Genomic DNA, 15,032 nt, shown 5'->3' with positions numbered 1-15,032 from the left:
CTGTGTGTGAAAGCACGCTTCAGAAAGCATTTATTCACACAGAGACACACACTGATGTAAACACAGAAAATACTTTTCCTTCACTAAAACCTTTCAGACTGAGAATCAAAGAAAGTAAAATCTTGATTGTCACACGGCTCGCTGTTTCTATTGAGTGGCATTTGCATACCTCTCTGATCTTTGCAGTAAGAAAACATCACACATCAGCCAATAAAGCCTGGAGATAATAGAGCACAAACAGTACCTTAAACAGTTTAAATAATTAATTATTGAAATACTCGTTTAGATGATTGAGTATGAATTATTTGGGCAATAATTGAAACTGCAGCCACCATAAATGCCTGGAACATTTTCCGTGAAGGCCCCTAGGTATAAATGGACTTGAGTGTTGTTATGGTGATGTTATAGTTCCCAAGAGAGGCATTAGCTTGTAGTGGATAAGTGCTGTTGGAATACTCTATGTAATCCTATACATCACTCTCTAGAACTTGTTTTGTATAATTAGTGCAGTAATTTCTCATATTGATTTTTTTATGGCTAGTGTTTGGTTTTAGTTCAATGTTTGCTTTTTAATTCGCCGTGAAATGAAGATGATTTTCTTTTAGGTTAACTATTTTTAGATGAATTTTAGTTTCATGTGACTTGCAGTTGTGAGATTTACTAAGATTGGAAACGCTAAATATAAGCACACATAGACAAATTATGCGAGTAGAAGTCAGCTGAGACTCAGGAGGAATTCATCAGTAATACGCATCCCAGCACTGAGCTCAAAATTTAGTGTCATCTTTAAGCGGCGGAGAAAGCCAACACCTTATACAAACTGGATAAGTTACTTTATACACATTTGTATCTTTTCACTATCCAGTCTGTATCATTTTTAAGATGAGTCCAGCAGCTGTTGTGCAGTATATTGTTCCCATTTGCGATTTACACCTCTTACTGGCCTCTTTGCCATAACAGTACTGATTAAGCTTGTAGTTGGAAGGTTTGGGTCAAAAGGATGTGATGAAACAATTTATCCCTCCTCTCACTGTTTTCTTTGTTGTTACAGGCAACATAGCAGAGGAGAAGCCGGCACCATGTGCACCTGATGGAGCTTACGGACGACACTGTAACCGCAATGGAACAGAATGCAAAATGGGTTGGGAGGGCCCAAACGATGGCATCACCAACTTTGATAACTTTGCCTTCGCAATGTTGACAGTGTTCCAGTGTATAACCATGGAGGGCTGGACGGACGTGCTGTACTGGGTGAGCCGGACACCTTAACAGTGTCAGTGCGTCCGTGTGATTGAGTGTATGTGACTGTATTATATCTGTAAAATCAGTGCCACATGAGTGGTTTCTGAGAAAAGATTGTAAGGCAATGACATAAACACTTCTCTGGGAAAGCTAGGTGTGCACACTGATATTGTTACAAAGGGAGACAGTGTGTGTGTATGTGTGTAAGCTCATATCTGAGGCCGAATCGATGGAGACAATACACTGTGTATTTGAAGGCGCCGATTCATTTTGAACGTGTGTGGAATCCTGATGCTTGATTCAAGTGTCAAGTGAGCACATGAACACACACTAATACACACATACAGCCACGGAGAAATAGGAACACTAAGAAACTACCTCTTCCCAAGTTAATAGCCAAAAGCATGCAGCAGCTCCATCCAGCTAAATAGATCAGTAGATTAGTCTGGATGTTAATCAATGTTCAGAAAGGTTCAATAAAACTCGCATATATACCTTCTTGAGCAAGAATTTGATCGAACAGTCTGCGGGAGATTATAATATGGGCTATGTCTGTATAATCTGTGGTAAATCCTTTTAAATCCTCAAACATTACCAGTCTTTATTCTCTGTATTTCACTGCCCTGAGTAAAGTTTTCATTATGAGACTAATGGTAAAGAGTCAGCTGTCACTTAGCAGGGCTGCATCCCAACATGATTATTGCTGAGAGGTGCTCTGCGTGCCGGCACATTGCAAACTGAAAAAAATAAATGCAATACAGATGAGAACCCATTTTTCCAAACATCAATTTTCTGCTGAATTTCTTTATTAACTAATAATCTACCAACCAGTGAAGACTTGTTAGGGAAGACCTAGTATATGCCTCTATGTAGTATCAGTATTTATTACATACAAAAGTGAGAGAGGTTAAAGAACTGAACAACACTTTCTCAATTTGATGACACTATGTAACTCTGTGATATTATACAAGCACGTGTGTGTGTTTATGACTTTGTGTGAGCGTGTGTTGTTTGTGTCTGTCTGCATGTACTGTATACACATGGAGCAGAGAACTTACAAGCTCTACACCCCTCCTGCAGTCCTTTCTCCTTCACCTTCTGCACACAAACACACAGGGAGAAATAGTGGTTTGCATGTAATAGAGGGCTTGTTTAGCCTACTCGCTTTATAATAATGGGAGCTACCTGTTAGGACTTCTACAAATCAGAATTTAAAAACACCAAGCCTCGTATTTTCATTACTATAAATTAATAATGGTGAACATCTACTGTTGTTGTAGATGAACCGAACCCTTCATGCTCCTTATCTCCTTTGTTATATCCTGTTTGGCCCCCTCTGTCCAGAAGTCTCCAGTTTAAAGAGACAACTCATTAATAGACCAAATTAGGAATTCTCATTTGTGAACTTAAATTGTGTCCTAATGTTGTTTTGCAACAACTCAGCAATTGAATTTACAAGCAGGCTAATACTCTGACACAGAACTGTTTAAAAAAAAAAGCGGTTAAGTGTTGTTTAGTTTGCTTTTAAATGTGGAACCTCTAGCATTCACACTCTCACACAGACACACAATACTGCCTCTCTCGCTTAGCTAGGTCTGTCTACTACTCTTTTTAACATGCACTGCTCTGTTCTTGTTTCCTGCCTGGTGTCTTCCTTTTCCTTCACTTTCTAACACACTTTTTTTGTCCTTCACCTCTGTTAATCCCCCTCCTCTCTCCTCCTCCTCTCCTCTGTCTCTTGTCTCTCTCAGATGCAGGACGCTATGGGCTATGAGCTGCCCTGGGTCTATTTTGTGTCTCTCGTCATCTTCGGCTCCTTTTTCGTTCTCAATCTCGTTCTGGGGGTGTTGAGCGGGTAAGAGGTCGAGCTGTTGTCATGTGTGTACGACTGCATGTTGTATGCGATGGGACTGTACAAACGACTGCATGTTGTTTGTGATGGTACTGTATAGTGTGTACTGTATCAGATTTGATAAATGGCCATGCAGCAAGACTCCTGGGGCAACCTCTGGTTCACTTGTAAGTATCCAGTGAGCCTCTGTAGATTGGAATTGAATAGAAAATTCAGACATGTGTACTCACATTAAGGCATTAGTACAATTATAAAGAAGAAAACTTAGCTACAGGTGAAGGTGAGCTCAAGGAAAATAATTGGACATAGCAGATTCTGCACGAACAGAAAAAGGCATTAAAGATAATCAGATGAGATGCGACGACAACAAAACTGACCAAAGATCTGACCTAGAATCTGTGGTCAGATTATGTTGGTAGATTTAAATGATGCAAGGAGGAAATTAAACACAAAGAGGAAGAGGCTGATAACAGTATAAAGCCAGTGTTCAAACAGTAAAAGTACAGCCAGGCGTCTTGTCTCTGCAGTCGAGGAACGATGAGTTGACAATCACTGAACTGAGCAAAATCTCCTGCTCTCTCTGCTCTCTGTTCCACTCAATCAATCCTCTGTCACAAGCCGGATAGACCACACACAAACACAATCCCAAATACGCACAGGAAGAGGCAGTGATGCAGTGTCTTACTCTGATGTTCATGTCAGACGACCTCAAAGGGCCTTATCCCGTCTCAACGCATCTGATCGACAGGTGGACACACACAAATAGATGTAAACACACACACATGCACAAAAACACACTCACAAGCCTCCTAGACTAGCTCCACTGTCCCCCTTATGCCACTCCTGTTTAAATGACATACTTAACATGAGCAACTTAAATACATGGGCATTTTATCATCAGCCTGACAGAGTTTGTGTGTATGTGCTTGTGTGTATATCTGTGTGAGTGTTACATTGGGTGGTGTTTAATCCCACTCTGCCGAGTCACGCTGTTTTAGTTCTAGCTCCACCCAGTCTGTAGGGACACACAGGGGTATTAATAATTCACCCCTCAGGTCAGCCATCGAGGTTGAACACTTGAAACTCGCACAGCAGGGACAACACAACAGCAAAAAAAAAAAAAGGTTCTTTTGAGGACAGAGTGGAGCATTTAAGATGGCAGTGATGTATTGGACAGCTGCACATAAAGCTTTCATAAAAACACAAGTGACTAGATTAAATTAAAAAAAAGTGTATAAAACATCAAATGAATGATTACATCAGCTAAACACAAGTAAAGTCATAGTTACCTTAATACAGTTATATTAATATACAGTAATAAGTAGTAATACAACCTCTTATTATTTGATTCATTTTAGACTGAAAACTAAAGAGATTCAGGTGTTTTATGTGTCATGAGCACAGTTTTTATGTCCAATCTATGGGGGTCTTGCTGCAAAGTCTGTTAAATGTCTAAATGTAGTTCCTTCTCTCCATAGTGATAACGCACAAGATGTTTTTCTCGTTTTAAAATTGAAACCTTCCCTGTTCTCTTGAAAAACTGCACTGAGCGCCTTGGCACTAAAAAGGTTGCTCCAAGGGGAGATTTCTTGTTTAACATCTGGGTCATTCATAGCCGTTTATCAGTGTCTTGGTTTAGCACAGTCTTTTTTTATATTGTGTCTGCATAGTCTGAAGATCCTCTTTTTAGTGGCTCTGACAGATACTGTGAATGCACCATAACCAAACAACTCCATCTTTTGGGAGCTTTCACTAAGGATCTACCTCCTTCCCTCTTCCCTTCTTATTTTCCTTCCTCTCTTTAATCCCTGCACTCTCAATCATTGTGATGGCCACTGGTCTTCCTTTATCACCCTCCACCTTTATCCTCCATCCATCTCCCGTTTTCCTTTCTTCCATCCTACATCCTCATGTCTCCACCTAGGTGAATGATGCAGTAGGGTGCAGGTGGCCCTGGGTGTATTTTGTCACCTTGATCATCATCGGATCCTTCTTTGTGCTTAACTTGGTTCTGGGGGTTTTGAGCGGGTAAGGGTGAGGTTAAAGGTCCCTTCACACTAACTCAACTTCTTCTCCTCCATTCTTTCATACTGTCGTTCTGAGAGCTTTGCTGTTTGATTGTGCTAAAGGGGAAGTCTTTACTCCTGTGTACTTTATGCTTGGCACAACAGATGGTGGTTAAGGCAGCATGTTCTGTAACACGCATGTACAGGAATGTGCTGCGGTGACACAATAAATATCCACACATGTGAAATGAGGAGAAGTGCAGCTCGTCAGTCACATCAAATGTATTTATGATTAGAGTTAAGTATAACATGTAACGTTGTAGATTAAACAAAACTTTGTACTTCAGCAACTTGCTCAAGGACACTTGTACAGAACAGATGGGTATTCTCTGCTTTCAGTCCTTTTGGAGATTGCCTCTCTGTGTAGCAATATCAAAATGTCTCCTTCTCTCTACAACTCTACAGTTTTGCTTCTATAGAAAAGCAATATTCTTGTCATAAAATGCACAGCCCTCATCACTGGTGGGATTGTTAAAAAACAACTCACTTATTTACTGATAAAATAAAGCAATAAATCATGCTTAGAATTTAGGGTTTTTCACATGCTGTAGGTGGAATGAGTTAAGAGGTGTGAAAAGTGTTTCACCCTTGACTGACTGACCAGAAACTTACTCCTAATAGCCACAGTGATTTGACAGCAGCAGCAGCATTGTGGGAAAATAATAGAAGTCTATCTGGTCCAAACAGCTTTGGGGGAGGTTTGGCTGTCTGATTCTTTGTCTGATTTCTGACTAATGATGCTGTCAACACACTACACAGCCTGACCTTTTACCAACTGCTCCTCCATGGTGTGTGTGTGTGTGGGGGGGACGACGACTCTTTGATTGGCATTATAAGTAATGGCTGAGGAGAAGAAGACCAAATACGATGGACGTAGTGGCAGAAACATCAGGTGTGACTGTCTGGATTTGATGTAACATGTTAATGGTGTGAAGGAGAAAAAAGGAAATTTGAGAATTCAGGAATGATTTCGGACAGAGAAAAGACATGATGAGGATTGGAAAATGTATTTCCTACTAAGACTATCTTATCTTAAAATGAAATGCCTCAGAGTTTGCAATCATATTTTGAATACACACACATTGGCACAAGCGCCGACAGAAACAGATCAATAGGATTGGGTCTCCTTCTAATGATCAGACAAGTGATTCAAGGGCAGTTTGTCCTAATGCTTATTGATCTGTGTGTGTGTGTGTGTGTGTGTGTGTGTGTGTGTGTGTGTGTGTGTGTGTGTGTGTGTGTGTGTGTGTGTGTGTGTGTGTGTGTGTGTATGTTCTAACTGAAGGTTTGATTATTCCTTAAACACATAACCCTCTCACAAACACAAACACACTTATAGACATGTATTCTTTTCCTGTGTCTAGACTCAGAAGAAAATGATCTATAAATCACAATTTTTTTTAATTTTTTTATTATGGTTCCTTTCCCCCTAGGAAACAGTGAAACAGAACATAATACACACGTTGAAAATTGAAATGCATTTTATTGGATGGAGAACATTCGGATCAACTTCGTTCTGTGATTCTGTTATTTATACCACTTTTTTAGATTTACTTGTTACTGTCAAGGTACATATAGGAAACTTTACAAACTATACTTATATTCTCATTCATTGAAATCATAACACTGAGTATGTAGCAAAGTTTTCCTATCAGTGGACCTTCAAATGTGGATTTCTTTTGCACCTTTTAACTGCATAGGTTCCCAGGGCCCTCTGCTCCTTTCAGCTCTTAAACAAATGAATTATTCCCAACTGTGACTCCAACCTGACTTTGACCTTTCCCAAGAGCAGCTTTTAATCTAACGTTCCTTAATTCTTTCTTTCATCCTGACACCTCCAAGTTATTTCACTAAATTTCATCATAATATTTTAATATTTCACACTCATTTAAGACTGATTTAGCTCTTTTAAATCATTTTAGTTTTTTTGTCCTCTTTGTCCAATTTACCCTAAAAATCCCAACTTTTTGAAGAACTGGGGAAATCAAAGGAAATACTCAAAAAAAATGGGGATACAAGATTACCTTAGAGTAAACATATTCTGTTAGATTCTAAATGATGTACCAAAAGAAAGCTGAGGAAAAAAAAGACAGCTTTGTATGTTTTTATTTCCACATTCTAGCCCATGCATCTTTGCGATCTGCAAACTTAACAATAAGAGTGTCTGCCAATGGTGAGGAGCTCAGCGATGCAGTGTTGACCTTGGAGCAGAGCCGCTTCCCGTCCAATTTGACAGGAATAAGCTGAGGTGGTGCAGTTGGTGAGGGGTGCCCTCTGTGTCCCTCCCTCTGGGGTTGTACCGGGCACATCACAACAAGGAACAGACCCATAGGTGGACCCAGAACACACTGTAGGAAGTAAACCACAAGCAGACAAGCGAGCAGCTGGGGTCCTTTTTCCCTGGGACAGCAATAGTACAGTTAAATATAATTAAATGAAATGTCATCTGTTGAACACTTATCTACTTTTGGTCAGTCAGTAGGGATGTTACACTTCACATTCCAACTACAGAGTGCATTAGGTTTGATATTGGATACCTTGTTTACCAAAAACACATAGACAGGACTGAGTTGAACTGTATCTATCTGTTGGCTGCTTGTTAATGAATTGGATTGTTTGTGATGTGAATCCAGCTCCAATGTTTCTGTTTGGACGTTGTGTCATTTGAATTTGCATACTAACACCTTTTTCCTTGGCAGAGCTTTTCTCTTTCCATGATTTCTTTTTTCTCTTTAGCAGGTTTTTCCTCCTTCCTGTCCTGAAGAACTGTATTATCTGATGTATTATTGCAGCATTGTCACATGATTTGTTTCCGCAACATTTCAGTCTAGTGTTTCAGATTGTTTTTCCCTTTTTTCCCCCCCTTTTCCCCTATATACCTCTTATCTCTCTACGCCCCCCCAACCCTCCATCCTGTTCCCATCTTCTCAGAGAGTTTTCCAAGGAGAGGGAGAAAGCAAAGGCCCGAGGTGACTTCCAGAAACTCAGAGAAAAACAGCAACTGGAGGAGGACCTCAAGGTAGGCTGTTCTCATCTGAGAGAGCATGTAACAGTCCTTACTTGTCACTTAAATTCACTGCACATTACCGTCATCCTTCAAACTTTAAACTCTCCATCTGGCTCTTCTAAAATTTAGTGTTTCATTGTTAAGTTATTAACTAAAGCGATGCCACAATAGGGGCAGCATCACATATGAGGTAAGAGAGAAAAGCTCTTTAAAGTAACTGTAGGCCTTCCTGTAAATACTGGCAAAGAAAAGATGATTTTGTTCTTTCTAATCAAAGTGTACATTAATAAAGATGTTAATACTGTATGTCCCCGCATCATCTTAAAAGCATGCGGTGTCTTTCAGTATTTCTAACTAGTCTGTATTTTCTTAGCTTTTGTGTTGATCAATCTATCTGTGTGTGCGTGAATACAGGGCTATTTAGACTGGATTACTCAGGCTGAAGACATTGACCCAGAGAATGAAGAGGAGGGCATGGATGATGACAAACCCAGAAACCGTGAGTACAAGAGTGTGTGTCCGTTTGAACATAGAGTTTTGGGATTCCTGCAGTTTGCCACGAGGACGACAACGCCTTAATGCTTTTATCTATTTTTCTGTGTATGGTTATATTTGAAAGTGAATTTCCCCTCTGAGGATCAATAACAGATTATCTTAAAAGTTTGCCTCTTTTGGGGAATAGTAAGAAAGTGTGCGAAAAAAAGGCTGATTTGTATAGTTGTGTTTTTCTGTCTTTGTTTGTTTTTTAGACTATTAGAGGGAATTTTTGCAGTTATTCAAAAGGTACATTTTAAATATGGGAAGACAGAGAGGGGACATCATGCAGCAATTGTCATGGGTCCAAATCAAACCCAGGCTGGTGCAGTTAGGCCTCAGAACATTGGGTGCATGCTTTATCAGATGAGCTCTCTGGACAGCTCAGTTTTGTCTCTATCTTAAGATATTTTGTGCCCACTGTACCAAGAAGTTGTGAGGGAAACTCTTTGTGCGTGGGTGTGCATATGTTTGATCTGTAAGTAGCATCTCTATCGTTTGGAAGTTCATAATAGTCAGAGACTGAATGAGTGACTGACAGAGCGAGAGGATGTTGATATTGGCTGCCTGCTTTGCCTAAGGAACTCTCGTGAGGTTTACAACCTGTTTGGATATTAGCTGAATGTGTCAGACTGCAGCTAATAGCCTCTGGGTACACAATGGTACGACAAACACAGACAAACTGGTGGTATACACCCTTAGGAATGTGTGTACTCGTACTCTGATAGAAATGTACTCACACAAATTAACACTCTGTCTCCCGCCAAAACACCTCCAGAGAGAGGCTGCCACACAGGAAACAAGCGTCCTGGAGGACTGAGCAGCATGTCCTGGGGAGGGAGCTCAGACCACTGGCCTCTTTTAACGTGGAGGTCTGATCTCAGAGGAGATGGAAAAAAGAACTTGAGAGAGGGATATTGCTAAAGAGAGACCGGGAGTTGATGATAAAGGTGTCTCTGTATTATTTCTGAACCGTTCAGTATGCGCCATGTGTCCTGTGAACTATTTTGTAAAGGCTTGGATCTCAGCTTGCTCAAATTGACGATGAATGAATGAATGATGCAGACTAAATATGCCAAAGCATGCATTCTGCATACAACTCGCTCATCTTCTACAAATCACTTTGGCTCCTTCTGAGAAACACTAATGACTGCAGAGGGAATGAAGGTTGATAGGGGAAAAAATGATTATCTAATCTTTCAGTAAATCTCAGGATTTTCACACGGGCAAGTGAGCAATACCCAGATTTACATGAAAATAAGGCCCATTACCCCTGTGGCTAATCTGTAACCTCCACTTGTTTATACTTGTAATCAATGTGCTCCTAGGGGTTATCAGTGTGCCTGAGTTATTGGCACATAAACAAATAAATACAGTATGTACAAAATGTGTTGATCCAGAAAAGTTGGCTTTACTTATAACTTTATGTTTTAAAACTTAAAATGAAGAATAATTAACCATAGGAAAAACAAATCCAATATTGAAACTGCTGCTATCTGTTATGTGCATGATTTAGTCCATTGCTTTTACTATGTGATAACTAAGGCCATTAGATTTCAATGATCCAGCAAAGTGATTTATACATATGGTTTAAAGTTCTCAAATAGAACAATCAATCACCCCTGTTTGTTAAGATGGAAAATCAAGTCACTGGCTCTCTTATTGCTCTGCCTCCCTCTCTCCTCGAAAGATGAATCCTCCTCTGGGAAGATGAACGAGGGCATTTTGTCCCGACTGCCCAGAACTCTTTCTCTCATAGACTACTTCACACATGCACGCGCACACACACACAAACTGTCCTAAGAAGGGATGTGAGACTTAGAGGAAGGGGAGAAGATAAGAGATGCTTCGATCCGGAAGAGGGGTGGTCAGGGTGTGTGTGTGTGTGTGTGTGTGTGTGTGTGTGTGTGTGCGTGTGTGTGTGTGTGTGTGTGTGTGTGTGTGTGTGTTTGTGTGTTTGTGTTTGTGTTTGTGTGTGTGTGCGTGTGCGTGTGTGAGTGAAGGCCTATAGTGTAAGTGTATAAAATAGAGACTGAATGGGTATCTGGGACAGGGAGCAGATGGGATCTAACATCGGGAAAAAGTCACACTATTGACTGCTCACTCACACAGAGACCACATACACACCTTCCTATGTGTCTATCTATCATCCCATCTTTACATGAAGTGCTACAAGGGCATAATATTGATTAACGATGTGAACAGTGTATTCATATGAAGATAGATATTTAGTGTGAGTGTGTTTGTTTTCAGTGACAGAGAACAGAAGATGTCATTTAATGTATTGATTTTTCACAGTTTTTTAGCATCAGCTTGAGTGATTGCATGTGTCAAGAACACACACACACACACACACACACACACACACAGTTAAATGTGATCAGACAGTGAAGCGACAGCTGTGTGTGGTAGGCGTGTCTCTAGCCCGTCTGGGTAAGACAACCAGTACCTTGCCTGGTTCAGTCATTCTGCTGACTCTCAGGAGGTTTTTGTTTGTCTCTGTGTCATGTGGGTTTTTGACATGAGTTTCTATGTATACTTGCTTGTAAACAGGCAGAGTTTGCATAAACAATTTATAGAAAGATGGCTTTCTACAAATATTTAATCAGTTATAAGGTCTAAATGCTTTCAGGTCAAATGCTTCCTCGTTGATTCTGATATCCTGAATTTCAGGGTTTCTATTTCCACTGGTCTCCGTTACTCTTTCCCGTAAATAAACCGACCCACAGAGCGCCCCTACAGGCCTGGAGCACTGAGGCTGAATTTGCAGCCATTCTCTACTTACAGTTGTTTTCTGAAAATGTGTGTCTTTGACTTGTTTCGTTTATGTACTTGCAGCACGTTTGATGTTAATGCAGTTGTTTCGGCTTTTTTGCAGCATGTTTCATTTGCAGTGCGTTTCAGCCGTTGCATTTTCGGTTCACGTGTGACAACATGGCATAAGTTAGCTCACTGGGAGAAAACAACAACTTCCAAACGAGTCAGAGCTACAGCCAGCTTCTTTAATCTCTCCTTTAGTTGGTATAACCGCTATGAGGAAGGTTCATATCGAGCCATTTCAGCACATAGTCTATAATTGTAAACACTGACGCTCACTCTGAAATGAGGAGGAAAAGGCCCTTGGTCATTAAGGACCGGGTGCAGGACCGCCTGGCTCTGCTTAGAGCGAAACAAGCAACAGACCAGGATTGACTTTGTTACTGTCAGAAATCTCTCTGTTACGTTACTTTTGTTCACCCTCAGTTGCCGCTAGGCTGAGCAAAGTCACCCAACACAAAAGCATAGGTGGCAGATGCTAATTTCAAACGCTGGTGGAGTAGCGTGATGATGGATGTAGAGGTACACAATTATAAAAATAGTGAGAGAGGAATGGGTGAAGCGAACAAAAACAATAGACATTGTTGCTGGCAAGTGGACAGAGATTAAAATTGAAAGATGTATTGTGGTGGGTATTCCCTGTAAAAACACTGAAACCTGCCTCTGGATGTTAATTTATTTAACTCTTGAATAATTAAACCTTCCAATGAAGTCTTCCTCTCATCCCTTCTTTTTCTCTCTTTCTGTCTCTTTTTTTGTTCTACAATGTTCCACAAAAAGGGGAGGCAGTCTTTTTTTTGCCAGTTCTGCTCCTAATGCATCTCAATCTTTAGTTTCAGCTTAAGGGGGGGGGGAAGATGTGATTATAAAGCAGGAATGTACAAACTGATTGGACTCAAAGCCGGTACGAGTACATGTGTTCATTTGTGTTTGAAATGACAGATTGAGTGCATTTCCACATGACCTGCTGACTGGGAGTGCCTAGTTTTGTGTGTATCCATGTGTGTGTTTGTATTTGTGTGTGTTTGTCTTGCTGAGCCGTGCTCTCTGTCCCCAGGTAAGAACCATCGTTTTCAGTCTCTGCGTGGAGCCGTGAAGAAAAATGCGGCTTTCCTTCGTAAGGCGTGTGCGTCTGTCTGCATGGTCCAACACTAGTTAAAGATTTACTGGAAATATTATCCTAGACATGCAAGTGGACTGCCAACTCTCTTCTCCTTTCTCCTTATCTCCTCTCCTCCTTTCCTCTCTTCTCCTTTCCTCACCCCCTGCATTGAAGTTAGCATCTTTTTCTCCCCCCTCCAAAGCTTCAAAGCAAAATGGGGGTAAGTGGCTGCCTCTCAACACTGTAAAATAGTTTATGCTCAATGTCTGCCTAACCCCTTCGAACAACTTTCATTGAATAATAATGAATCTCAAGGCTTTATATATTCATTTTCTCTTGCAGTGGAGACCTGGAAGTTTGCCACCATAACGATCCCTGCTGTTGGCAATACTGCATTTCTTCATTGCATTAAACCTTTACTGCTGTTTCATGAACCTCCACTTTTAATTAAGTATAATCAAAAGCCTGACACCAATCAGTACAAGGAATACTCAGATAAGGGGAGGAAAGATCTTTTCTTTATTGAGATGCAGCCACTTTTTCCCTTAAAGGTTTAGAAGGAAAGGAAAATGTTTGCATCTGCCTGAATGAGAAATGAAAACAAGGGGACAATGGTACATAAAAGTGATTTTTTTACATATATATATATATTTGTGATGCCACAGTCCTCTACTTGTTGTTTCAGATTCCTTTCCTTAAAATTCCCGAGCATTGTAGCTGAAAGCCATGCTAAATCTAATAGCAAGAGATAGTAGAAATACTTTTTTGAATTTCAGCCTTTTTATTCATTTCACTAGGCACTTGCTATATTTTCTAAAAAACTCAAGAAACGTCTTTCCATTCACTTTAGTTTTGAAAGCTTAGATACAAACAGGTCGCAGTCATTCTTCATCAACTCACCATCAAGTGCCTTGTGAGAAAAAAAGACTGAAAATCAAAATATAACAATAGTGGAATAAACAAAGCCTGCATGAAGAAACTCAATTGTTTAGGTGAGGATTTGAACACTTGTTTGGCATTTTTGTTGATTTGGGACAGCTTCAAATTTCCGAAAATGACTTCTGGAGACAATGGTAGGGGTGATCAATATCCGACTTTTGCCTTTTTTTTGTATGATGACAGACACTAACACACACACTCACATAAACACACACACACACACACACACACACACACACACACACACACACACACACACTCTCAGTTCTGTACCTGTATACCTCCGTAGTGAATCTTCTTTTGGTTCTGTGCATTTTGGTAGAGTCTATTTTCAGAGCTTTTTCTTCATTTTTTAAACACCATTTAGGTACTAATCTTAATAAGAATGAATGAATCAGTCTCACTGTTGAAAAATGTGACCCTTCCCTCTCTCTCTCATTCCCTCCCTTCTTTCGTTTCTCTCCCTCCCATGCTCCCTGTTCCTTTTCCTTCTTCATCTCCTTCTGTCTCTCTTCTGTCTGAGGTCTATGGGGTTTACTCTAACAATAGGTATTAAACTAGTTCAGAGCTCCATTGAGGAGAAGCCACAAGGCTGGTTTTATATTTGAAAGGCCTTAGCCTCAGGAGAGACCGGAGGGCCCTGAGTGCTTTTAACTAAGTAGCAGAGCAGCAGGTGGCACGTGTTGAGGTGAGAGAACACAGAGCGAGGCTTTAATGTTCAGAGAGACCAGCCTGGTCTCTACAACACACAATTCATCCATCATCAACCATGTGGCAAAGTACACTGTTCACTCACTGCTGCTTACTTTGATGTATTGTGTTAGCTAAGTGCTTACAAGCCAGCTCATGATAAAAAAACCTGCTTTTTTTAAACCTCTGAATGCTGCAAATCTTATTTACTTATTTATATTAAATCCATTGTTGACAGGTTTTACAAACCTGCCTTGAGAACTAAGCCGTCCCACAAAGAAATTCCAAGGCTAGAGTCGTTTTCACCTACCAAAACTTTTTTATATTTAATTTGTATGTATACAGTTCTGACTGAGAATGAAGATTGGCTTGATGACTGCAGCCCCCTCTGACTTAATGCATGCTGCTTAAGGAAACTTTGCATTGCTTGTTTTCTTGTTTTTTTGCACTTCATGATTTGCTCAGGTTTATTTAAAGGTCATATAACTCAGAAAAAGCTTCATGATGACAACAATTTGCCTTACTTATACTGAAATCTTTTTGCACGTTTTGTTAGATTTCTCATCAGCAAATCAGTATAGAACTCAGGGATAGAGATCAAATCCCAGTTTCAATCAATGCTTGAGCTGATCGATGCTGCTATCAAGTTTTGTTGGTCTTGTAATGTAATGTTATATCTCGAGTGGAGTCACTTCTTTTAAATTAAATCACCGGTGCACAAACAGACATTGGCTGTCTTACAACATTTTTAAATACAATTTAATTGCCAGCCAATAAGTACAT

At 40.2% G+C, this 15,032-nt stretch overlaps 1 protein-coding gene across 1 annotated transcript in view; it reads left to right on the top strand.

Annotated features, from left to right (window-relative positions):
- The window catches only part of cacna1c (calcium channel, voltage-dependent, L type, alpha 1C subunit), a 173,184-nt gene that overhangs the window by 106,217 nt on the left and 51,935 nt on the right, over positions 1-15,032 (top strand). The window contains exons 7-10 of the mRNA XM_061029521.1: positions 1,052-1,251; positions 2,994-3,097; positions 8,092-8,179; positions 8,582-8,666. Of these exons, the coding sequence (XP_060885504.1) occupies positions 1,052-1,251; positions 2,994-3,097; positions 8,092-8,179; positions 8,582-8,666 (477 nt within the window). The remainder of the gene's footprint in view (positions 1-1,051; positions 1,252-2,993; positions 3,098-8,091; positions 8,180-8,581; positions 8,667-15,032) is intronic.

The sequence above is a fragment of the Labrus mixtus genome, chromosome 22 (assembly GCF_963584025.1).
Source record: "Labrus mixtus chromosome 22, fLabMix1.1, whole genome shotgun sequence".
Lineage (NCBI taxonomy): Eukaryota > Metazoa > Chordata > Actinopteri > Labriformes > Labridae > Labrus > Labrus mixtus.
This window is presented reverse-complemented; position numbering and strand designations above follow the sequence as displayed.